At 40.4% G+C, this 26,687-nt stretch overlaps 4 protein-coding genes across 4 annotated transcripts; all 4 read left to right on the forward strand.

The window, feature by feature from the left end:
* The first annotated feature begins 3,168 nt into the window (after positions 1-3,168).
* On the forward strand, positions 3,169-4,351 carry LOC104433551. The gene has a single exon (XM_010046346.3). The coding sequence runs from the start codon at positions 3,223-3,225 to the stop codon at positions 4,120-4,122; it is 900 nt and encodes a 299-aa protein (XP_010044648.2). The 5' UTR covers positions 3,169-3,222; the 3' UTR covers positions 4,123-4,351.
* A 1,824-nt stretch (positions 4,352-6,175) lies between these two features.
* LOC104433550 lies at positions 6,176-7,436 on the forward strand. The gene is made up of 2 exons (XM_039306178.1): positions 6,176-6,682; positions 6,782-7,436. The coding sequence occupies exons 1-2, from the start codon at positions 6,207-6,209 to the stop codon at positions 7,281-7,283; spliced, it is 978 nt and encodes a 325-aa protein (XP_039162112.1). The 5' UTR covers positions 6,176-6,206; the 3' UTR covers positions 7,284-7,436.
* Positions 7,437-10,841: 3,405 nt separating this feature from the next.
* LOC104435639 lies at positions 10,842-11,873 on the forward strand. The gene has a single exon (XM_039307192.1). The coding sequence runs from the start codon at positions 10,842-10,844 to the stop codon at positions 11,871-11,873; it is 1,032 nt and encodes a 343-aa protein (XP_039163126.1).
* A 9,869-nt stretch (positions 11,874-21,742) lies between these two features.
* Positions 21,743-22,669, forward strand: LOC104435638. Its single transcript, XM_010048347.2, has one exon. It carries the CDS (start codon positions 21,743-21,745, stop codon positions 22,667-22,669), a length of 927 nt encoding a protein of 308 aa, XP_010046649.2.
* Positions 22,670-26,687: the final 4,018 nt, after the last annotated feature.

A 26,687-nucleotide genomic window follows, 5' to 3' on the forward strand; every position in this document is an offset into this window, starting at 1 on the left:
TTGAAGTAATGCCCGCTTTAGCATGATGTCGACCCATTCGCAATTCAACTCAAACCAATCTGATTCAATCTACCTCAATTTGATCTCTTGATTGAACTATCACACACCCCCTTGACTCTCAATTATTACTGATCAATCATATCCATATATTTTCAAACCTCGCAATAGCCGTGCGACTACACTATTTCATCTCGATCGCCCTTTCAACCACAAGCCAAAAAGCTCACGACTTTTCCCACGAAAAGGAGCCCAACCGGTCAATTTAGACCCATAAGAAATGGGAAACAAGCCGCACGAATCGATGTGTCCGATTTCGGGTCCCTTTCGTCGACCTAATTTTGGTCGAAGTAGCTGAACCGGGTCAATTACAGTCGGTCGCTGTCTGCTTTTTCATGCGGCGCGGGCCACCACCAGCTCGTGTGTATCACGCCCAGGACCGAAAGCGACACGTGGCGGATCATGGAGGAGCTCCAGGCCGATCGATCGCCTCATTTGTCGTTCAGCCAAAGGCCGATCACCCTCTCCGGTGCAGCCCACGCCGCCGTGTCTCGTACGCGCGACGAGCGCCCCCTCATTATTTTGGATTTTGACCCATCAGGAGGGGACCAAAAGCATCAAATGGAAAAGCGGGTAGTAAATTCTAGGTGTGTTTATTTGCTGTTTAAAGCGATCTTTTCGCCGAAAAAAGCGATCTTTTCGCCATCTTATCAGCATTATTCAAATCCCAAAAATTGACGTACAATATTATATATGAATTTGGCAAATCCATATTTATATTTGTTTATTATTGTCGAGTATTTCTTGTACTAAATTAAATCTGAAGCGCACTTTTTCGAGTATGCTCGCAAATTACGCAAAAAAAGGAACTTAGAAAGGAGAATTTCTTTCTTTTGTACAATAGCTTTTAATTGGACATTGATAAAAATTACTTGAAATCATTTAAGATGCATAATATGATAGGTAGCGCGGAGTCACTTTTTCGTAATTTTTAAACTAGAAATTTGATTTGTTGGGAAAATTCTTTGAAGAGGGAAATTGATGTAGGCGATTTTTCTAATGGTGATAATAAATATTCACATATTGTTAATATAAATGGTTTGGCTCTTGATTTCTAGCTTATGGTTGTTTCAATTTTCTCTTATTAATAGGTCGTTGTCATCTAACAGACCATACTACAATTCCCCACCAAAACGAAAGTAGTAATCTATTATTTAGATAAAATATTGAAAGATCTCGAGTTGCTACTATAGAGACATGTTAGATTTACAAAGTTGATCAGCCGCAATTAGAGGAACTTCTATAAGCCTAGATCTACAATTGCAAATACATAATGACAATGATAATGGTACTAACATGTCTTGATGTATTTGAAAAAGGAGATCTAAGATCAAGTAATCATCAACCACCTTTTTCGCCGACCATTACTAATAAATTGGTTCTATATTCTCATAATTTCATTATTATACTTTTGCTTCCCCATCACCCCATTTGTTTTAAGCCCAGTCGATTTCGATGTTATGTTAATTTATATTGGAATGGAGAAAGGTCTTAGATGCACAGATCTTTCTCGAAGCCTCCTCCTCCTCCTCCTCCTTACATGGCTTGCCCCTTTCTTCCATGAGTGTACACCTTTCTTTAAATGAAATCGCGTCCCCAAATGTAGAGCAAAGAAAAAAAAATCAGGCTCACAAGCATCGAGCGATATTATTTTATGGTCGAGTTAAATGGATCGAGACTATTCCTGGTCGGTTTTGCCACACCAACGTGTCGGCAACGGGTAATACAACCTTGTCTTGTTAAAATTAGGTCAACTTCCGGTGACTACTTTCAGTTCAACGTCTTATTAATTTGGGAAGAACCCGAAGAAAGGAGCTGTTACTTGCAGAACATAGCACGTTGATTTCGAAAGGTTGGTCGATGAATAGATCACCGGAATGAGGAGTTGAGAGCGAAGAGGTTGACTAGAGATTGGGCTCCTAAATTATTAGCTGATACCATATTATCATAGTATTGCCGACTCAACCTTGGCTAGATCCAGAAACCATTTTTGTCATGTTACAAGAACTGGGAATGAGTCTGATCTTATGTCCTGTGTTGCCAGAAGAGGGCTGCGACATTTTAGTCGTAGGTTGCAAATCGTAGTTGACTTTATTTTATTTTATTTTTTATATGTGGCGAAAGTCCAAAATTGCTGACGCACTTACCAAACGATATAAGAAAGAAAAATACGCAAGTGGATACTACGGCCGATTAGAGTAAATCACTGCTATGGCAGCAAACCCTAACAATGGATTGGGCATTCCTGGGATGGGCCTCATAGTTTCTATTAAAAAAGTCAGATGTTGGGCCTAGTTTTCTTCATCACTTTGATGGTTATCAAGGCCAGCTTCTCTCTCCGATAAATGGAAAAACATGTGGGAGTCGCTCGCTCTACAACCGAATTTTTAATCCATGTGAACTAGGTCAATCACCGCTGTTGATCACATAATTTCTGTAGGAATCAACTGCCGTGGATGGACATAATCCATGGACCTGGGTGACAAGTACTTTTAGAGGATCAATGTCGCTTGAACCCATCCATCTTCACGTTGCCCGAAATTGAGCGGCAGCACAGTGCCAACACGCGTCAATCGGTCGTCGGTTGAGCAAGAAATGCGTTGCGGTTTATGGGCTCTTTTAGCGCGATTCAGGGTGAGTACTACTTCTCACGATGCGGTCAGCTCCCGGCTGCACTGCACCAGAGCAACTTCATGACATTCTTGTGAATCCACACCCATCTAGGACTGGGCAAAGAAAATAATGGACAGCCCAGAAATTTTTCAATTTCTCTCGGACCAAATCATTGTATGGCATACCTTATTATTATTCTACTAAAGTCAATGAATTGGCTGATTCAGTATCGAATCAATTCGGGTTAGTTAGCATCAATCAAAGTTCAGCGAAACGTATAATTTGACATAGCAATATAGCAGCTGATCTCAGAACCATTCTGTTTGATGCTTCCTAGTTCTCGAATTGAAGGTGACACAACACCAACCAATCCTCACTTTCCCTTTTCATTTGTTCAAGGGACTTGCCTATTTCACATACTACACCAAGGAGACACGGTAAACAGAAGGTGTTCGAAAAATTGTGGGAATAGAACGGCAAGCAATGGAGATGATGGAGAAGAACAGCCCCAGAATAAGGTGGGACAAGTCGACTTTCCTTCACACATCTGAGATGATCAAATCGGCCATCAGACTCGCGTACCGGAACCCGACGTTCATCGCCTTCGCGGTCTTTGCATCCCTCCCGCTGTTCCTCGTCATGCTTACCCACCAACTGGCCATCCTACGCATCTTCACGGATGCCTCGTCCCGGCTGAGGCTCGTGTCGCCCTACGCCAGCCAGAGGCTCCACATTGCCTCGGGATTGATTCAAGAAACATTAGTCAATGTCCTCCAAGCGAGCCTCCTTTACTCGGTCCCGGCTCTCCTGCTCAATCTCCTGACCGCAGTGACAACCGTGCATTCTGCGTCCACCATCTTCATGGAAGGCCGATCGCCGTGTCTCCGGGACATGTTGAAGGACTCCATCACCAAGACGAGGTGGAAGTGGCCTCTGATTACTTCCACTCTCGTCTCATTCTTCTCCCTCATTTCTTCGGTCTGCATTGTCTCCTGGGCGGGCGTCGGCCGCTTGTTCGCATCAGGGAATTCTTTGTATCTAAGTATATGTGGTATAATCTTGATCGTAACCATGGCCAAGTGGCTGGAGTACAGAGCCGTGTGGGACGTGGCCATCGTCCTTTCGATATCGGAGGACAAGAACGTGTTCGAGGCGTTGTCGATGGCGTCGAGCATAACCAAGGGCAATAGAACGAGAGGTTGCGTGCTGATGCTGCTGGATTTCGCCTGGTGTTTCGGACTCGCGGCCTTGGGCTTCTACGTGAGAGGGAGATTCTCGGCAAACTCCACGTTTGTGGCGGTCGCGGAGACCTGGCTGGTTTGCGCAGGGAAGGTGATGAAGTGGGTGGTGTGCGTGGTGTATTGCCATGACTGCAAGAGGAGATCGAGCAGGGACAAGGTCGACCTGGAAGGTGGAGAGCACGCGAAGTTGCTCCGTACAGTTTCTTCTTGAAAAGGACGAGGACGATGAATGATGATGATGATGATGGTGGTGATGCATATAGGGTGCTGCAATTTCTTGCTCTTCCTTTGAATTGAACAGAGGTGTTATCATAGAAGCTTCTCTGATTTCATGTTAACTGCAATGATTTGGTCCAAATGGATGTTTAGAGTGTGGGAAACCCCAAATTGCTTTAGTCTATTTTCGATCTCCTCAATCAAAGCTCGGAGATTTTAATATCCTAACGTCCTTATTTATTGTGAAATGTAGTCACTTCGTAAAAAAATGATTTACTCGCTTTTCCATGTTGACAATATCACAATTACAAAAGTTACTTTTTTTTTGTATATGGTATATTATATGAATACGAAAAGGACAATATGCATGATGAAGAATGATCTCACGCATCTAATAACTACGAAAATAAAGCTTCAAAATGTGATAGTTAGTTGAATGGAATTAAAAGATGTAAGGGAAATCTAATATTAGGGCATAGGCCTAATCCACATATACAAGATTGTTGGGTGAAAAAGATTAGATATGATACATATGGGAAAAGCATTTTATATGTTAGTGACATGATTGATGTGGTATAACCGGTAAATATATAACCTGCATGGTATGCTTATCATCTTTTTACAGACCTTAGATTTCGGAATTGCAACTTGTAATTGGGTTGTTACATCATGGCATACGTCTTTGCCATCCGGCATAAGCGCTGTACGAAATGTACATGTTCCAATGCGGGAGGTAAATCGTTGCATATTCCCGACTGGCCCTAACGAATTTGCAGTATCATGAGCAGAAAAATATGCCAAAGAAGAAAAGAAATAGAAGAACAGTGGAGCAAGATAAGGATGTGGTGGCCGAAGTGGGACCTGCGATTGCTGCCGTTCTTATTGGCAGAAATGTCAAAGTCTTCCCCTTGATCTTGAGAAGTCAACTCCGTCTAGATGAAGTTGAAGACCCACCCACCCCCGAAACTAGCACGGCAGCAATGCCGGAAGGTGGAATCCAGTTGTCACAAGTCAAAGAAATGGAAATTATAATTGACTAATAATCGCATATTATATACAACAATGAATAAATTATTCTCCTTGGTTAGGATTTAGTATTTATGTGAACATTCCACTGCACTCACGAGTCCAAATTTTATAGGAAATAAGGGCATCCCAATTGATATAAGAATCAACATCCAGCTAGGACTCTTTGCATTTACACCTCTCATCCAATTCGATCTGGTCATATATAGGCTCAAACTCGAGACATAATAAGTAACTTCATATAATTTTTTTTTTTGAACGTGATCATTCGCTTGACTTATAGTGCGGCAGCAAAAGCTCACCCAATTCTTGTTGTCATCTTGCCTCATATCCATTGACAATCTATTTGGAGTCTGCCCAAATCCTCAATTTTTAATGTGTTTCTAGTAGGGACATGGCTATGCATGAAGCAATTGATGTCTACTCGACAAAAAGAACAGAGTTTTAGCTATTGATAGAAACCGGTCGGAAAGAATCTTTCGCCTTTCTCTGTGGTGTGTGCTTAAGAAAATAAGTGATTGAATTACAATCAAGACATTGTCATAGCATCTAGATAAAAAGTGTGGGCGAAACACAATATAATAAGTTTTACAAGACAATCAAAGTGCCAACCTCAAAATGCAAAATATCCGTTGGGCACAATGTAAAAGTAATGTTAAGCACATTGAAGTCCATTCATAGATTGATTTACAAAATAATATATTAGATAGAGCATTCAAACGGGCACATTGTGTTTTTTGCCTTACAATTCAGTTCCAATAATAGTAGATACGTTAAAATTGACATGCTTAATAGACATAATAAATACTGGGACAGGATGTAGTCCATTAAAAAGGTGGGTTAGATTCGATACGTAAAAGTTAGCCTTTCTACTGTACCAAACAGTCTAGCCTTGCATGTTCAGGATTTTCTGAACCCGACCCATTAAGGATCACCGTTCCTACCATCCTTTCAGCTACGACGATCTGCTTGAAGTCTACGTCTCCCTTTGTCCAACCCTGAGAGGACTTAAAAGGCTTTCGAGTACGAGACTCCAAGACAAGATGATGCATAATGGAAGGAGCTGAAATGAACGGAGAGCGTTGCTTCCGGAGGCAAGAACTGGAGTTCTTGGACACGCTTAAAGCAGCTCTCCAACTCTACCTCCACAACTTCAACTTCATCATCTTCACTCTCCTCACTTCCGTCCCACTAATTACTTTGTTGGTGTACAGTGAAATAATCGTCCACAGGACCTTGTACGAAGTTTCAGAGTTCCTCTGCGGAACTCCCGATTACTCGTATTTCTTCGATGGGCCTCGATCAGATAGTTACGCCACGAGATTGACCCGAGAGACTCTTCCCAAGATTATCCGAGTATTCCTGCTTTACTTGGTGCCTTACCATCTCCTAGACCTCTTCAGCTTAGTCTTGACGGTCGATGCAGCGTCGGATCTGATAGTTGCAGAGAAGGAGCCGGCCAGTCTCAAGCACGTCACCCTGAAAGCTCTCAAGAAGACCCGGTTCAGAGGCCCCTTCATCACATCCCTGTACGTTCACTTGTTCTCCATCTGTACTTTCACTGGGCTGATGTGGGTAGTCATAAATTACCAGGTTCTATCGAGGGTTGGGTTTTGCTCTTTCTACAGCGTTTCTTTCAGTCGTCCAATAGGGTACTTCGGAGAAGCCTTGTTGGGTTTAGTCCATGGAGTGGCTTTCTGTGCCCTGCTAAAGAAGTACATGGACTGGAGTGCCGAGTGGAACATGGGTTTGGTCGTTTCTATCTTGGAGGACTCCTATGGGAGTGAAGCGATAGACGTCGCTGCTTACTTGAGCAAAGGGAACAGTAAAAAGGGTGCTCTTCTGATGTTGGTGTTCTTCCTGTGGGGACTCTGTCTGAGGTTGCCATGTCTCTTTGGCAAGTGTAGCGAGAGAAATGGTGGGGTTTTGGTCATTAGTGTGGGGATGTGTCTGGTGTGTGTAGGGAATGTGTTGAAGTGGACGACTTGCTTGCTGTACTTCAATGAGTGCAAGAAGCGGGTTGTGGAGAAGAAGTTCGATGAGGAAGAAGGGAAGGGTGTTGCTCGAGCGATTGTGCAGGAGAATATGAGGGTCGTGCAATCAGAAGCCGAAGCTGTTGGCAGTGCCTGACGAACATACGACACGGTCTCTGCATTTGCAAAGGTCTACAATTCTGTACTAATCTTTATCGTTTTCATGCAAGCAAAGAACCAGTAGATGGATATGTGTTAAAATCTTCAAGTATAAGATCGAATGGAATCTGGCGAAATCAGGCGTGAAATATATCTAGTCACTTTCTCTTCCGTCTCCCGCGACGATTGTCTAGTCAACTGACGAATTGCTTAGGTCTTGGTTGGCATTTGGCTATTAGTCATGTCAAATGTTCATTGGGCCCGAACCATAATTTTCCAATCCAAAGAAAATTACCAAAAAATTCCTAAACATAATGCAATTGCGTTAATTTAGCTCTAAACTTATTATTTTAGTAAGTTAAGTCCTAAACCTTTTGTAATTATATTAGTTCAATTTATCTGGCCAAAATTGGCGCCGACACTAACATGACCGCCAACGATAAATTTTTATTAGTATTTTATTTTTGAATATTTTTATTAATTTTATCTTCTTCTTTTTTTCCTCCTCCCTCCTCCTCCCTCCTTCTTCCTTCGGCCCCAACAATGGGCCAAAGGGGAGGGTTGATCGGTCACCAAACTAAGGCAGCCAGGCAAGCTTGCCCAACCATCGGCGAGGTGAGCCCTCCCCTAGTGATGGCGAGGCAAGCTCGCCTAGCCACCTTAGTCCCGTAACTGGTCAACCTTCTTCCTTTGGCTACGTTCCCCTTTGACCCGATGCTGGAGCAACAAAAGAAGGAGGGAGGAGGGGAGAAAAAAAAAAAAAGAGAAAAAGATTAAGAAAAATGATAAAATAATTCAATAAAATAAAATATTATTAAAAAATTATCCCGGCGCCGGTCAATGGCCACGTCAATACCGGCCGATCAATTTTGGTTGGATGACTTGAACCGGTACAATTACAGAAGGGCTAGGATTCAATTGACCAAAAAAAATAAATTTAGAATTAAATTAATACAATTGCAATAAGTTTAGAACTTTTTTTAATAATTTATCCTTTTAGTCTAAAATCAATAACGTAAGGTCTTGGTTTTACCGGGTCATGCACTCTAATTTTAGGAGTCTAGACCATGGCGACGGAAAAAAGAAAATTTCGCTTACCATCTCTAAAGAAGGTTAAGGACTTCCGTGTTACTCTAGCTTAGAGAGAGTATCATCTTATTCAGAAGCAGGTCGTGGAAACCCAGGAAATCCTCAAAGAAGCCTTTATTTATTTTATTTAAATCCCCATTCAATACCATTTGACTTTGTCATCTTCACCTTGGCCACTTGCCCCGCTCTCTTGGCCTTCCGGGTCTTCTACTTCTATGAGCTCCTCGACAATCACTGAAGCCATGGACATTATAAGCTGCCCCCTGATTATTTCAATAACCTCCGGCAGATTCGTATAATAAGTGGGAGCCTATATGGAAGAGTTAACAACAAACAATCAATTACAATCTAAAAATCAGATTACATTTGCTCACGTGCTTGAATATTTCTCATATCTAAATTATACCCAAGCCTAAAATATCTTCACCTAAGCAAGGGCTCTCCGGCTGAACCAAGAGGCTCTTGGTTCTTTTAAGAGTCGTCCACTGTACAGGCCAAAAGGTAAGTTCTTTTGTGGGCAATAAGAAATCCTCCCTTGGTTAGGATTTTGTATTTGTGTGAATATTCCACTTGACTATCGCATCCAAATTTTATAGGAAACAAGGGCATTCCAATTGATATAAGAATCGGCGTCTAGTTAAGACTTTCCTTTTACGCCTCACTCAATTTGATAAGATTTTATATATAAACTCAAACTTGAGACATAATTTAATAGTGACTCTGTATACTTTTTTTTCCAAACGTGATTGTTCATCGGACTTATGATATGGCAGCAAAAGCTCACCCTATTTTTGTTGTCATCTTACCTCGTATCCATTGACAATCTATTCAGGATCTCCCTCAAATCCTCACTTTTTAATGCGTTTCTAGAACGAACATGGTTATTCTTGAAGCAATTGATGCATATGAATTGAAAAGAGGAGTTCTCGTTATTGAAAGAAATTGCTTTGTGTGAATCTTTCGCCTTCTTCTGCCTTGCGTGCTTTAAAGATTAAAGTGACCGAATTACAAATGAGACAACGCCATAGCGTCCGGACAAGAATTATGAGCGAAATATAATACAATAAATCATACAAGATGATCAAATTGCAAACCTCGAAATGCAAAGTATTAAGTGGACACCATGCAAAAGTAATGTTAAGCACATTGAAGTCCGATCATAAATTGATTTACAAAACAATATAGTAAATAGAGCATTCAACAAGCACATCGTGTTTGTCGCTTAACAATTCAATTCAAATTAAGTATTGGGTAAACCTTCAAAATAGATCTTAAACCCATATATGACCCATCATTTAATTTGGATAACCATCTTTAAATGGGTTCGAAATTTTAGGGGTTAAAGTAAATGAGTCTAAATGGATTAAGTATATGACCCATTGCCGACGCAAGGCCTACACAATCTCTCCCTCTTTGGCCTTACAAAATTATTTTTTTAAAAAAGAATTGGAATTATAATTATATTTATTTTTCTTTTTCTTCTTCCTTCTTCCATCTTTTATTGATGGTTGGTGACCGACTAGGCAAGGGACGAGCCATTGGCCTCGCTGACATGAGGCTCAAGCCTCATTGATTTGGTGAGACTTGAGCTCGCCAGATTGGTGGGCGAGACTTGAGACTCATCAACCTCGAGTCTGCAAGGCTTGAGCCTCACCAATCTAGTGAGACTCGAGCTCGACAGATGAACGAGGCTCGAGACTTGCTAGCCTCGGGCAAAGTCAAGGCATTGAGCTCACCAATATGGCTAGGTAGAGCTTCACCCGAGGCTAGCAAGGCTGGATTAACTAAAACCAAGTGAGCTCAAGCCTCATCAACTTGTGGTGAGGCTCAAGCTCCCTCGTGATTGATTGTCGGTCGTCATCATGGTTGGCGATCGAATAAAGAAGAAGGAAAAAAAAAAAGAAAAAAAAAAAAGTAAAAAGTAATTAAAAAATAATATTACTTTTTAACAAATAAAAAAATTATTTTGTTAACAAACATAAAAGAAAATTATTATTTCCTTAGAAAATATTTTTCAAGAAACAAACGGAATCTCAATTATTTTAAATAAAAATATAAAAATTATCCATTACATTTAAATTGAATGAAAATAATTGTAGATGGGGTGGCGGGGTCGGGTCAGTCCGGTCCGTTCCGGTCGGGTCATGCATGGGTCAAGAAATTTGTATGACATAAATAGGTCATAAACAAGTTAAATGAGTTAATTTAGATTGGATTATTTATCACTATCTAGTACTAGGACGGGATATAGCCCATTAAACAGGTGGCTCCGATTGGACACGTACCAACCGGTCGATCCTTACATGTTCAGGATCTTCGGAACCCGACCCATTTAGGATGGCTGTTCTTATCGTCCTTTCAGCGACGACGACCGGCTTTAAGTCTAGGTCTTCCTTGTACATCACTGAGAGGACTTAAAAAGCTTTCGAGTCCAAGACTAAGATGATGCATGATGGAAGGAGCTGAAATGGGTGAAGAGCGTTGCTTCCGGAGGCAAGAACTGGAGGTCTTGGACACACTCAAAGCAGCTCTCCAACTCTACCTCCACAACTTCAACTTCATCGTCTTCACTCTCTTCACTTCCATCCCGCTATTTACTTTGTCAGTATACTATGAAATAATCGTCCACAAGACCCTGTACGAAGTTTCAGAGTCCTTCGGAGGAACTCTCGCTCACTCATATGACCTCGATAGGCCTCGATTAGTTAGTTTCGCAGAGACTCTTCCCAAGATCATCCGAGTTTTTCTGCTTTACTTGGTGCCGTACCATCTCGTAGACCTCTTCAGCTTAGTCTTGACGGTCGATGCGGCATCGGATCTGATCGGTGCAGAGGAGGAGCCGGCCAGTCTCAAGAACGTCACCCTGAAAGCTCTCAAGAAGGCCCGGTTCAGAGGCCCCTTCATCACATCCCTGTACGTTCACTTGTTCTCCATCTGTACTTTCATTGGGCTGATGTGGCTAGTCGTAAATCACCAGGTTCTATTAAAGGTCGTGTTCTCCTCTCCCTACTGGGAAAGAGGGTACTTCGGAGAAGCCTGGTTGGGTATAGTCCATGGAGTGGCTTTCATGGCCCTGCTCATGAAGTACATGGACTGGAGTGCTGAGTGGAACATGGGTCTGGTCGTTTCAATCTTGGAGGACTCGTATGGGAGTGAAGCGATGGAGGTCGCTGCTTACTTGAGCAAAGGGAACAATAAAAAGGGTGCTCTTCTGATGTTGGTGTTCTTCTTGTGGGGACTCTGTCTGAGGTTGCCATGCCTCTACGGCAAGTGTAGCGAGAGAAATGGTGGGGTTTTGGTCATTAGCGTGGGGATGTGTCTGGTTTGTGTGGGGAATGTGTTCAAGTGGACAACTTGCTTGCTGTACTTCAATGAGTGCAAGAAGAGGGTTATGGAGAAGAAGTTTGATGAGGAAGAAGGGAAGGGTGTTGTGCAAGCGATGGTGCAGGAGAAGACGAGAGTCGTGCATTCAGAAGCTGAAGCTGTTGGCAGTGCCTGAACCGTACAACGCGGTCTCTGCTTTTGCAAAGATCTGCAATTCTGTACTAATCTTTATCCTTTTCATGCGAGAAAGAACCAGTCGATGGATATGTGTTCAAGTATAAGATCAAATGGAATCCCGAAATCACGCGTGAAATTTGTCTAGTCACTTTCTCTTACGTCTCCTAGTCAACTGACGGATTGCTTAGGTCTTGGTTGGTATTTGGCTATTAGTCATGTCAAATGTTCATGGGCCCGAACCATATTTTTCCAGTCTGAACCAATAATGTAAGGTCTCGGGTTTTACCGGGTCATGCACTCTGATTTTAGGAGTCTAGACGATGGGGACAGAAAAATGAAAATTTTGCTTACAATCTCTAAAGGACTTTCATGTAACTTTAGCTTAGAGGGAATCATCTTATTCAGAAGCAGGCCGTGGAAACTAAGGGTGGGCGGTTACAAATTTTGTACAAGTTCATCTCGAACCTATAATTTATTTACTAGAATAGATTCCTCATTTTTTAGAATTTGGAATTTATACTACATATCCTAGAACTAGAACTTATCTTGTTACGGGTTCTAAGATTGGTTTCAAAGTCTACTTAGGTTTCACATATATTATTAATTGAACGATTGTAATAAATTAAAACCTTTAATAATTACTTATGGCTACAATTCACTGGCTATAAAGACATATGGAAAATATGAACATCAATAAAATAAAAATCTTAGTCACAAAATGGAAATTCGAATTAGTGTTTCCAAATTATATATTTATCATCGAATGACATAAAATATCGTAAGATCACATGAAAAAATAAACAAAAAAAAAGCATTAAAATTTATTTCAGGTTTCAAATCATTCCTACTAAGAACCTGGAACTTATCCATTAAAACAAGTTCCTCATCTTTTGAAACTTGAAATTTACCTTGTATGTTCTCACCGATTTGGTTATTAAGTTTTAGATTCTACATTAAAACTATGCTCACCCTTAATGGAAACTGAGAAATCCTCAAAAAAAGTTTTTTTCTTTTTTAATCCCCATTCAATAACAATTTACTTTGTCATCTTCACCTTCGCCACTTCCCTCCCTCTCTTGGCCTTCCCGGTCTTCTACTTCTATGAAGTCCTTGACAGACAATCACTAAGCCATGGACATGATAAGCTGCCCCTTGATTATTTCAATAACCTCCCGCAAATTCTTAGAGATATTACCTGAAAAATTGTTAGGATTAGACACATAAACCCAATGAAATTGAGAATAAAGGCGAGGAAGAGAAATCGAGACACAAGATATAATTTGGTTCATCATTAAATTAAGGGCTATATTCAACAAATGATTCTACTTTAATTAACACCTTCCACCTCTTTGTTACAACTATAAATTATAGGAGAGAATTTATACATACTTAATGATTATTCATGGACTTAAGCCAAAATTATAAAAGCCTTTTGGCATTGTGGGGCATTACCCCTACAACCCTGCTTGCTCATCAAGAGTGGAACTCTTGTGCATTTTTGTTAATAGGGAATATGAATCACACCTCACAAAAAAAAAATTAAATTAGTTTAACTAAATCTATTTTGACTGGTTTCTCTTCATCTCCTGGAGTTCTTTATTGTGAAAATTATCATCAAACTGGCATTGAAAATTACACGGGTAGGCCAATGATGTCTCTAAGGAAAGACGACGAGCTGACCAATTCAAGAGTCCAAGCTAATGAGGGCTCTTATCACTTCAGTGTATTCTTGGCCAAGTTGTCCCCTAATGGGGCTACTGCGGTCGTCCACAAACGACTACAAGCTTAAGAAATCATATGGAGATGTGCTTTTCGCTATAATACATGGGGATGCCTCCATAGCCTCCCCTCCCTAGCCCTGTTAAGGAAGCACTTGGAATTGAGTGCCGAACGGAACACGAATGTCGGGATCATGGTTTTGGAGGATGTCCCTGGATTTCAAGCATCAGCACCCTCAGCTCTCTTTAGCAAAGGTGTTGGGAATAACGGATCCCCGAAAAGTGGATTCGACACTAAATTGAACCCCTAAATCAATGCGGAAGACAAAGCCCGGGAAAAACACGTATCACCGATCGTAAAGCACACCACAGATTCGAGCGTACCTTGTTTGCCACAGATTAGACACCGATGCCGATAAGAGGAAGAGAATTTGGCCCTATTCGATCCAATGACGCCCTGAAGGGAAGACAGTGTCGCCGTTTGCTTACTGTTCTTTTTGGAGGGAGAGAGAATGTTGGAGAGGATGTACGTACGTTATGCACCAAAAGGTGCGTCCTCTCTCTCTCTCTCATCCCTTTTATACCTTCCCCCATCCACGGGCCCTATTCCCGTGGGCCGGGCCTTTTGGGCCCAGCATGGGCGGACGGGCCTTAAGCCCATCACCAATTAAAACCATCATCTCCCACTTGCACATGGTGGGCTGAACATGATTCTCTTTACCTCTCTTCAACATTCATACCGGTGAATAATCCGTGCGACCAGCATACTTTGAGAGCTCGTTGCCATACATCTGTTAGGAATATATAGCAGCTCATAATGGGCATCACACTCCGAGTAGATTTAGTATGCAGTACCCTAGATCGATCAATCACATTTATATCTCTCTTGATCTCTTTTCAACAATGATATATATATATATATATATATATATATATATATATATATATATATGTATTCACAATTATGATTATCCCAAAGATAGTCATAATTGGTTAATCGGTGAATACAAAACTACAATGTGATTCTCAAAATTCAATCTTCCTCTTCCCTTCAAACTCTCAATTTCAGTTCAGCTTGCTTTTCTAGAAATGTCCCATTAGATTGAATCAACTCATGACCATTGGCAACATCCTAAGATAGCAAACACTAAATAGAAATCTTGAGAATAAGTAAGAGTTATGAGGGCACTAAAATTGAGGAACTCTTTTCCTCAAAAGTCTCATACGTCATAAAAGTTGAGATCAAACTTTTTACCACTCTTATTGGTCGTCTCATGCATACGTAGTATGAAATACGTATTACGGTATTAACTCCTTTCCCATAGAGCGTATGTCTACACTTTCAATACTGTACATATGATAGTTCAGACATACCTAATGTCTAACTTGAGTTCACGTATCTACTCATTCACAAAATTTATCAGAACTCACATCTGGCATCATAGACAGATAAAGTAAAATATGTGGGGTATTTTACTTTCGGACATAGTAAATATTATGTTCTCATCTCAACACCCAGTTAAGGCGACATACGTATTTTAAGCTTGAGCTCTCGATTATCACCTAGATAATAAGCTTAAAAACAATCTCATCTCTATTTATCACATAGTAAATAGATGCGATTACCCGTGTGAGTGGGCTAATCTTATATCTGTCCGACATACTTTCTCAAGTTAAAGTAATGCATTGAGCATTAAGATGCATAAAGATCAAACAAAGATTCATAGGCATTAATGATGAAAAACACAAATTCATCAAATGTGAACACTTCAGGGAAATTACAATCCAGTACATCAGACTCTATGCAATCATAGAGATTTTATATGACCACAAAACACATCTCTAGGTATTGGCTTTTTCATAGGATTTGCTACCATTCTATGCGTAGTATGTACTCTAAGTTCACATCTTTTTGTGCAATCATATCCTTGACAAAAATATACTTGGTATCTATATGTTTGGTCTTGCCATGATATTTTGGATCTTTGGTGTACGCTTTTGCTGCTTGGCTATCACAGTTAACCAATAACAAATCTGCAGCACTTCCAATAACACCTAAATGATCCAATAATCTCTTAAGCCAAACATCTTCTTATACTGCTGCTGATAATGCCACGAACTTAGTTTCCATCGTGGACAAGGCTATACACTTTTGTTTCTTATTGCTCCAACATATGGTGCCATTATTTGGTAAGAAAACAAACCCAGAGGTAGATTTTCTTTCATTTAAATCTCCTCTCCAATCAGCATCGAATAGCCTTTGAGTTGCGGATCCTTTCTATAATAACTCAACGTATAATCAGCAGTCCCCTTTAGATACCTTAGTATTCATTTAACGGCTTTCCAACATGCTTGACCTGGATTGGATTGGTATCTACTCACCATTCCAACTGCATAACATATGTCAAGTCTTGTACACATCATAGCGTACATCAAGCTCCCAACAGCACTAGCATAAGGAACATGTTTCATTTGTTCATTCTCTTGTGGAGTCCTTGGACACAGTCTATGACTCAATCCTTCACCTTTTGCAATAGGAGTGTCAATGGGTTTACAATCCCATATCCTTCAATTCAAAATTGGAAGACAACCAACTTTTGACAGTATTGACAAGCTCCATATTGCTTCCGGCAATTAGTATATCATCAACATATAATGATATGATCACAAAAATTGATCATTGGATCTTTTGATATATACATAATGATCCTCATCTATCATTGTAAAATCATATGCCATTATGGCATTATGAAATCGTATATACCATTGTCTTGACGACTGCTTAAGGCCATATATCGACCTCAAAAGTCGACATACCTTTTCTTCTTGGCCTTTCACTATGAAACCAGCATGTTGTTTCATATATATTCCTTTCTCTAATTCTCCATTGATGAAAGCAGTCTTTACATCCATTTGATGTAACTCAAGATCCAGACTAGCCACTATTGCCAGAATAATGCGAATCGAGGTAAATCTCATTATAGGAGAAAATGTATCTTCATAATCAATTCCTTCCTGTTGATTATACCCATTTGCCACAAGGCGAGCCTTATGCCTTTCTATCGAGCCATCAGCCTTTCGCTTTATTTTGAGAACCCACTTGTTCCCAATAACTTTGCGTCCTATTGGAAGATCAACCAGTTCCAAACTTGGTTTGACTTCATTGACTTTATTTCCTCTTTCATTGCATAAATCCATTTTTCCTTACTAGGGCCATTCAGAGCCTCATTAATATTTCTTGGCTCATCCTTATCTCATGGAGCAATTATAAAAGTTTCCCCTTCAATGTCAAAACGTCGACGGGGAATACTTTGGCGACTTGTTCACTATATGGGAGATTGTACATTTAGCACATCATTCCCCATCATGCTCCCACTCGGATTAGATAATGACGATATCATATCATCATGTGGTTGTAATTGAGAATGAATTGAATTTAATTCATCACTTCTCATATTACTCCCATTTGGATGAACTTCATTAATATCATTATCTTGATCCAAGGTTTCAAATAGGGGTAATCTTTCCCTATTTCGCCCTTCTTAGGAAATTCATCCACTAAGAATGTGACATCCTGTGATTCAAATTCAGTTATACTCCAACTTTCCTGCTCACCTATGAACACATACCCTTTCGAGTATTCAGAGTGTCTCATGAAAATACTCTTATTTCCTTTGGGACCTAATTTCCCAAACTTGTGAGAGGACTCATGAGTATAGGCAGCACAACCCCATAACTTAAGAAAACTTAAGTCCGGTTTTCTACCTGTCCATAACTCATATGGAGTGGAACTAACTAATTTAGAAGGCACCCGGTTAAGTATATAGGCAGCAGTTAACAACGCATCACTTCAAAAAGTGATAGGTAAGTTAGCATGCGCCATCATGGACCTAACCATTTCCAGTAGGGTTCTGTTTCTTCTCTCCGCAACACCATTTTGTTGAGGAGTATATGGAATAGACAACTGTCTTTCTATTCCATTTTCATCACATAATTTTCTGAACTCATCAGATAAATATTCTCGACCTCGATCGGATCTAAATATTTTTATTTTCTTGTCTAATTGATTTTCAACTAAGTTCATAAACCTTTTGAAACAACATAATGCTTCAGATTTATGAGAAATCAAATAGACATATCCGAATCGAGTATAATCATCTATAAAAGTGATGAAATAAACAGCCCCATGCCTTCTTCTCACATTCATTGAACCACAGACATCATAATGGATTAAATGCAGAGGAAATTCAGCTCTTTATCTTTTCCAAATGGTTTCCTTGTCATTTTCCCTACTAGGCAATGCTCATATCTGGGCAAATCGACTTTTTCAATGTTGCCCAACAAGCCATTTTTGGCTAGTCTATTCATATGTTGTTGGCCAATATGACCAAGTCTAGCATGCCACATAATCACATCATTATCATATGAATTAGAAGACGTGAAACAAGAGAAAAACAAATATTTACATCACCACAGTCAACATATAGTACAATGAAACCATCCAGAAAGTGACCACAACCATAGTAGTTTGTATTCAAATACAAATCTACACATCTATTATGGAAGTTCATATAAAAAACAAGTTTAACCAACACCAAAACAGATGTTAAATTTCGACGAATCTCTAGAGCATATGGAACGTCATGTAGGAACAAGATGCCTCTACCACGCATGTTCAATTGGCAGGTGTCAATCCCTTTAACTTCATTTCTGGAGTTATATCTCACATAGATCCACTTAGTTCCAGTCGGTATCGTCGGAATTCCACGAAGAATTCTCTATCCTTCGCTACATGGTCTGTCTTTCCTGAATCTACAGTCCACAAAGGATTGGATTTAGCCAATAATTCAGAACTTGACACATAATCAAAGTTCTCAAATGTACAAGAGGTGTGTACCTTCTTTGGCTCACGACAGTCGTGAGCATAGTGACCATTCTTGTCACAATTGTAACACCTCACCCTTGACATTTTCTTCACTTGAGGACGTTTTCCTCTCTTGTGTTGGTTAACTCTTGATCTCTTGCAATAAGGACTTGATCCTTTGCTTTCCCACATATTGAACGAATCAATACGTTTGCGCTTAGAGCTCAAAAGCCCTTTCTGAGCTAGAACCAGCATTGCAAATATCTATTTTCGGCTCACATGCCGTCAAGCGGTCCTCTACCAGCTCAAGGTGGCGCACAGCATCCTCAAGATCTTCCATAACATGGTCAAGAGCTTCTAGTGCTTCTTGCTTTTCCAGCACATATTGAATCTTCATATTCAATATTTCACAATTGTTGCCGTTCACATCAGCAATTACGTTCTTAGTTGCTGAATCCATCAATCAAACACATCGGACATATATGCACGAATAATTAATGCCTATCATTTATGTATCCCTTTTGCACTGAGACCCATCATATTAATGAACAATTTCAAGTAAGGTTTTAGAATCAAAAGGTCACTACGTTTCCAATCATCCTCCAAAAATCCTAACTTAAAACTATCATTAATATGATTGTCATATGCAAAATCAATTCTATGAAACTAGAAAAACTTCTAAACTACCCACAGCTAATTACCAATTAACAGAAAGCAACAAATAATTGACATCCAATGAAATAATAATGCTTTCAACTAATACAACAATTCATTACACTAAGTAATATATCCAAAAAAGAAATATCAACATAGAAAGAGATATTCATCACTCAAAAACATCTCAAACTAATCTAAGAAATAAATAGGGAAAGTCCCTTCTAATCTATCAGTCAAAGTATCTGAGAAAACTGAAGGCACATTTGCCAACTATGGAAAAAATTTTGGAGAGCTCTCATGTCGCCACCAAGGCGCATTCACTTTGCGCCATGTGGCGCTCAATCTAAGGGTTGAAGTTTTGGCCAACTCAATCCTATAGTACTCTTTTACAAAAGCTTCCACTAGCCCCCTGTAAACCGGGACCACGTTGACCTCCCATAGCCGATCTAACACTGCTTGCTATTCAGGTGGAAGAGTGTTCATCAAAGCCGGCACCTTCTCAAAGTTCGGCATAAGATAACCATTCCGATGATTTCTGTATAATCGATTGATCTTGACCATGTGTGATACTAAATCACCATCAAGCCACCGATAATCAGCTAACTCTTTCATCAGCCTTTTTAGTTTAGCTCTTCCTTCGTCCGTTCTCGGGATTGCGGTATCCGTGCATAACGCATCATAGTTCCCGCAACAAATGCGGACTAAAATGGATCACTTTTAATCCATAATAAACAAAATGGAAAATACATAATTTTCCATGATTCATGCAACAAATACAGAATAAAAATGGATTACCTCTAACCCACACAGATATAATTGAAAAAGAAACAAATTCTTCTTTTTTTTTTTTTTTTTTTTTTTTTTTCGGGTCAACGGTCAAAGTCAATGGTCAACGGTCAGGTCGTCGGACCGGTCGGGACGGTCGGACCGGTCGGCCGGTTTGAGCGAATGGACGGCACGTGCCGCACGCGTGTGCGGGCTGGCCGACGTCACGTAGACGTCAGTCGGCACGTGCCGCGTCCGCGGTTCGGGTCGGGCGGGTCGCCGAGTCGGGTTGGGTCGCTAGTGACCGCCCCGGCGAAAACGTCGTGTGCGCGTCATCGATGACGTCACCCTAGCGGTTACTAACCATTGGGTGACGTCATGCTGACATTAGCACGCGTCGGTTCACGGACCGGCGCGTGCCGGTTTGCCGGCCGGCGGCGAGCACGTGCCGGTTCGCCGGCCGGCGGCGAGCACGTGCCGGTTCCCCCCGGCCGGGCGTGTGCCGCACGCGTTGGGAGAGCCAACGCTTTCGGGCGCGTCACGCCCACGCGCAGCGGCTTTTGGCCGCGCGTGCGGCGTCGTCCGGCGGCGCACGACATGTCGCCGGACTCGCCTCGACGTTGCCTTTCTTCCTATGCCATTATAATTCGATTTTGACTTACGGAAACTCGAAAAAAAATGATGAACAGTGCTCGGGTGTCGGGATTTCTCGCCCCGATCCATGCTGGCCGATTTTCTTCGCGAAAATTCTATCAAAAAACATGAAAAGGGTCGGGAAAACGTGAACTAGGGCTCTGATACCAATGTTGGGAATAACGGATCCCCGAAAAGCGGATTCGACACTAAATCGAACCCCTAAATCAATGCGGAAGACGAAGTCCGGGAAAAACACGTATCACCGATCGTAAAGCACACCACAAATTCGAGCGTACCTTGTTTGCCACAGATTAGACACCGACGCCGATAAGAGGAAGAGAATTTGGCCATGTTCGATCCGATGACGCCTTGAAGGGAAGACAATGTCGCCGTTTGCTTACTGTTCTTTTTGGAGGGAGAGAGAACGTTGGAGAGGACGTACGTACGTTATGCACCAAAAGGTGCGTCCTCTCTCTCTCTCATTCCTTTTATACCTTCCCCCATCCACAGGCCCTATTCCCGTGGGCCGGGCCTTTTGGGCCCAGCATGGGCGGACAGGCCTTAAGCCCATCACCAATTAAAACCATCAAAAGGTAACCGAAGAAAATGGTCATTCTTAAATCTCATTTTCTTTGTTTTGGGAAGGGGTCTGAGGCAATTTTGCTTATCGTTACAGTACCGTTTTGTGCGTGCAGAATGCATTGTTTTTCCTTTTCGCTGGTCTGAATCTGTTGTTGAAATGGTTGCTACTAACGTTGAAGCAATCGAAGGACAGAAATCTTATGTAGAATAGGGAAGAGTGAGAACATAGCGAGAGAAACGAAATTTGCAGGGAGAGGCGAGAGCAATTTTGTCCGAACTTTTCACTAGGACCGAACTTTCTTCACCTAACCTAGAGTTTAGATGGGACGATAACAGCGAACGGTAAGAAGGAAGAAAAACTTTTCTTATGCTGGTCCACAATGTGGGATTCTTTTTTTTGTTTTTTTTTTGGGCGTTAGTTTCGGGACCATACTGGGAGTTCATGGTCGTGTTATTGATTTCACGTGTAAGACCCCAGTTTTCTGTCTTGGCAATAGGTTTGGAATGAAAACCATTGATTCATTAGACAGGATGAAGGCCGCAGAGTTTGACGGAGTTAGGCAACTTTCTCAGCCCCTTACAGTGAATTCAATAGATTTTAAATAGGAATGTTCACGCTACGTCTGAGAAGCGTGAGAGGATGAGATGGAAAGCATCATCGTCGCCGTTCTGAAGCAGAAACTCAAATTCGCTAGTACGCTCAAAGAAGCAGCCAAAATCCCTTTCAAGAGTGCCAATCTCCTCGTTGTCATCCTCATTGCCTCCGTGCCGCTCTTATGTTTCTTGCTTTACTACGAAACACTTCTCCAGGAAACACTCTCTGAAACCTTCCGTGTCCTCGAAAAATCCTGTACTTCCCTCGAGAAAGATTGGCCATTTCCACTCTGCTTAACAAGAAGAGTGAGCAAAGACTTAACTTACAGGTTGATTCGTTTGGGCTTTCTCTACCTTATCCCCCTTCATCCCCTCGAGCTACTTGCATTGATTCCGTCAATAACCGCATCGTCAAAAGTATATACAGAGGAGATTCCATCAACTCTGGCTGAGCTTATGCGAACGATACACAATCACAAAGCAAGGACTAGAGGAACCATAATCACAAGCCTTCTTGTTCTTTTCTTGTCGATCTCTACACTGGTGGGATCGTTCTGGCTAGTCACAGTATGCTACGTTGTCATAAGGGGCTTGCGAGGCAGCTTCATGCTATGGACAGTATATAGAGCAGCCTGTATTGGAATGCTTGTCATGTACATCGAAGCGACTGCCATATGGAATATGAGTTTTGTGATCTCAGTATTGGAGGACTGTCACGGGCCAAAAGCTATTGCACTCGCCACCAACACGATCAAAAGAGACGAGCAATGTTTAGTTCCTTTAATGCTTGTGCTTTTCGTCTGTGGAAGTTGGTGTAGGTTGATATGCCTCAAATCTACATGCAGCCATTGGTTCGGTGTGGAATTCCTGTGTGTTTGCCTGCTTCACCTAGGCAATGTGATCAAGTTGATGGCTTGTGTGGTCTGTTTCCACAACCGCAAAGGGCGCACTCCTAAAGAGGTTGACGAAAAAGCCTAGGATAATGTGGAAACATTCACTACATACTATTACTACTCGCCGACAGATACAATGCTCGGCAATGTTGAGAAGTTCAAAGTCGATTTGTATACTACACTAATGAAGGAGGATTCACTTTGACGATCAACAAGGCCCTTTAATTCTGTTAAATTATGTCTCAAGTTTGAATTTATTATACGATACCCGATATGCGCAAAATATTTACATGCTGAAATGAGAAAGAATGTGTGCGGAGCATTTGATGAAAAATGGTGCAGGATACGAGCCGAAGGAATCCCGCCCTCAATCTGCTATGCACGTTGGAAATGGAGGCCACAAATGCGTGTGTTGATTTTTGTGGCCCTTCTCAGATGTCAGCATGATTTCTGAAGAGTTGTTCGTCCAATTTCTTTAACCTTATTAAATGCACGCACATGGCCATGTGCATGCATGCACGAAGAAAAGAAATTGGTCAACACTTAGTGGCTTCAGAAGACTATCTCGTAGGCGCCGAACTCTCTCCCTCTCTTTGTTCAACTTTTGTGGGCTTCTCTTGTTTTTTATTAAAAAAGAAAGAGGGAAGGCAGAAGTTCTACGTGTGTCAGCTCTCATTAATTGCATGGAGGCACATGCTTTGAAGATAAAAGGTGAAGACGTCTGAAGCACCATTCTGACAGTTGTTTGAGAAAATTTGGTGTTTGGGAGATTATTTTGCAAAGATGATTGAGGCAAGTTTTTCCTCCATTCAGCTTCAAAATATCCTTATAAAATTTCGGTGAAGACCATCTTCTTCGTCTGAAGCTCGAGATAGAGGTCGAAAAGAATGGCATGACTCGGTGACCCCCGGGAGCAGCTTTAGGTCGGCAGAGAGCTAGAGAAAGAGCTCGGCAGAGAGACTAGAGAAACGAGCTCGAGAAAGAGTGAGAGCTTGAGCTCAGATGGAGGGTTTGTGCTGAGTCTTGAGTCCATTGAGTTGTCATTTGTAAATGTTAAACACCATTTTGCTTAAAGGTACTTTACAAGGGTTTTATAAAATTTGCAGAAAACCCTTAATCTCAAAGTCCTTTGGAAAAAGTCAACCAAACGCACCCATAGAGCGAAAAGAAAAGTGCATGTGTTGTTTTGTTAAACACCGTGGGTATCGGGTATAAAATAGGACTGGAAACACTGAGTGCATGTGTGATCCTCCCGATTTATAGTGGATTGATTTGCTGGCTCTTCCGTGGACGTAGGTTCCGACATTCGGACCGAACCACGTAAATTTCCGATGTCCTTTTGTTCCTCGTTTTATTTCGATCGATTTTTATAGCTCCCGACATAATTGCAAACTTACGATCCGCTTCCGCTGCAACGCCGATTACAACAAATTCTTCCAACACTCTAAGGCTATGGTATGAACTGAAACAATCTGTGAAAAATTGACACTTTAGATTGAACTTTGAAGTAACCTCAAGCATTAATGCTGAGAGTTTCTTTTGTTTAAAGGGGCACGAGTCGTTTAAATCTCAACTGGCCTGGGTCTCTCAGCAACCGAGCTCCTAGCTGAAATCCTCTCCTTTGAAGCTGTATTCATCCAAATTAATGACACCATTTCACAAACGGGATAGTTGGCACTGTAAAGCTGTCGTTCATGACATCCTTGGCCCGACTCGTTCTTGATAATTATCCAAAAAAAAAAGAAGAAAAATCAGGAAGCTAATTGGCAACTGCATTGGCGAATTGAAAGGTCAATTCAGTAGAAACTCTAGCACAAAATAAATCGCCAAATTTAGAATAAATACTTGAGGAATAGTCTTGACCCAAATTTTCACACATCAATTATATTATACATCAACTTAAAAGCTTGGAGAATTCTAGGCTCTGTGTATAGACAACCGAGGCCTCACACTAAATCATCTAGTAAGGTAGAAACTATCGAATTCAACAAGAAGATCTGAAAATTATCAAGCAGAATGTATCATCATCAATATTTCCTTTTTTGTGTGCATAATTTGAGATATGCATTGGCTGAATTTGTGCTCATAGATACATATCAACTGTTCGGTTCACGTACATCAAATAAAGTTCCACTTACAAGATAACAGGCATTGTCCCAACGGACTATTCTAAAGCCCATTTAGTTTAGCTCTATGCCTAATCTTTAAAGCTAGATGGGGCTGGTCGAAAGGGTCAGCTGCCAAAATTATGAGGGGCCCTGTCATGGCCCAATTTATGACTTCGTGTGTATGTATAGGTAAATCTCGTGCCTGGTTGAAACATGGTGATTTGCTTTTGATGGTCACTTTAAGAAATCTCTATGCATATATTGTTTATGTACATGTTAATGCTTTTTTAAGTCTCATGCATATGTTGTTCATGTATACACATATTCTCTTTTCCAATGTATTATATATAATTAGACAAAGAAAATTATGTTCCGTAAAATAATAAAGCCTCTTTAACAAATGTGAATATCCGGACAAGTGGAGAAGTTATCAAGAGAGAGGAATTTCTATTTTTACGTGTTGCCTTCATGTTCTTATGTTTGATATAACTTTACAGATCCGAATTGATTGATGTGAGTAGTTATATGGTTACCATTTTATGCATATTATTACTCTTACAAAAGTTCATGTCGACACCAACATTTAGAATAATATAATAAGTATAGTTTTGACCTATGCAATGCGAGAGACGTTGAATGCGAGAGACGTTGCTAGTTCTAGTATAAATGGAGTGGTTTTGTTTCCCGTGTTTTGTTCTAGGTCTTTTCTCTTTTCATTATAGACTAATTGAATGCTTATTTCGCAAAAATTGAATGATTTGAAAAATATTTTTCTAGAAATAATTATTTATATCGCTTGAAATAATTAATTAATGAAAAATATTTTTATTATCATCAACAATTTATGTTTAAATATTTTTTGTTCATTTATTTTTGTTAGAGATACAAGCAATTAATTTTAGAAGAATATTTTTTTAATTATTTATTTTTCGGGAAATTAAAAAAAGCCTAATTAAACTAAAATTTTAATTATATTTTTGTTAGGGCCGGGGTAGGAGGAAGCTAATAAAAGCCTATGATAGAGAAGAGGAGGGCGATTGGCATCAACAAACCGATGGGTAAAGAGGAGTCGGTGAGACATTCCTCTTTCGATGCTAAAAACCTACGATCTTTACCTAGACAGAGATTAACATGACTTTGGGATTTCGAATCGAAACTTCTGACAATAAAATTCTCAAGACAAGAATTCAAAGCGATTAAATTAATAATCCAGCAGCAATAATCTATACTAAGGACCACCACATTTATCAGGACTATTAGACACTCTCATTTATCATGACCTCTATTAGTAAAATACTTGCATTTGTAAAATACGCATTGATATATGATTTCCACATAAAACTTTGATGTCCCGTGTGTTTGTTGAACTTACTGAAAAAGTAGTTGTTCCGTTGTGGTAAGTTGAATTATACACGTATAAAACATGTGCTGTATTCTACTCAAGTTAAAATGCGACAATTTTGAACCCATCGCCTTTTATAAGTCAACTAATGATGTAACATATTACAAATAATTCATATGTCGAAGATATGATTGTCTCATTCGGTATTGACATAACTATGTATAATACTCTTGTGACGTCTCATTAGATAGAACGTAATTATAAGATATGATATTTCCATAATATATTGTAGTTTAAACAATCCTATCATAATATATGTAAGTCTATTTTATAAGTAAAGTATTTAAAAAGTCATAAATCTATTATATTGATACAAATTCAGTTTTAGATCTTAATTGAACTAATTTAGTCTTAAAACCTTGTCAAAAGTTCTTTTAAGTTGTCACGTTGGTTTGTAAGTGGCTCAATTTAGTTTATCCTTTTTATTTATTTTCTTTTTCCTTTCTTTTTCCTCAATTGGTCGCCATCCCGCAAGCGAAATTTAATGAAGGGAAAGGCGGGGACGAATTTTTTTTTAAATTATCCTATGCAAATATTAAATTAGTTTCTCGAGGACGCCAAGAGAATTGGGTGACGTGCATTATTGCTAACAC

Source organism: Eucalyptus grandis, chromosome 2 (assembly GCF_016545825.1).
Source record: "Eucalyptus grandis isolate ANBG69807.140 chromosome 2, ASM1654582v1, whole genome shotgun sequence".
Classification (NCBI taxonomy): domain Eukaryota; kingdom Viridiplantae; phylum Streptophyta; class Magnoliopsida; order Myrtales; family Myrtaceae; genus Eucalyptus; species Eucalyptus grandis.

What these genes read in the sequence shown, in the direction of transcription:
- LOC104433551 (XM_010046346.3), top strand. Translation starts at nt 3,223, where the DNA reads ATGATCAAATCGGCCATCAGACTCGCGTACCGGAACCCGACGTTCATC.
- LOC104433550 (XM_039306178.1), top strand. Translation starts at nt 6,207, where the DNA reads ATGGAAGGAGCTGAAATGAACGGAGAGCGTTGCTTCCGGAGGCAAGAA. An exon ending in GGCCCCTTCATCACATCCCT is followed by an intron (nt 6,683 to 6,781) that starts GTACGTTCACTT and finishes CTCTTTCTACAG; the next exon opens with CGTTTCTTTCAGTCGTCCAA.
- LOC104435639 (XM_039307192.1), top strand. Translation starts at nt 10,842, where the DNA reads ATGGGTGAAGAGCGTTGCTTCCGGAGGCAAGAACTGGAGGTCTTGGAC.
- LOC104435638 (XM_010048347.2), top strand. Translation starts at nt 21,743, where the DNA reads ATGGAAAGCATCATCGTCGCCGTTCTGAAGCAGAAACTCAAATTCGCT.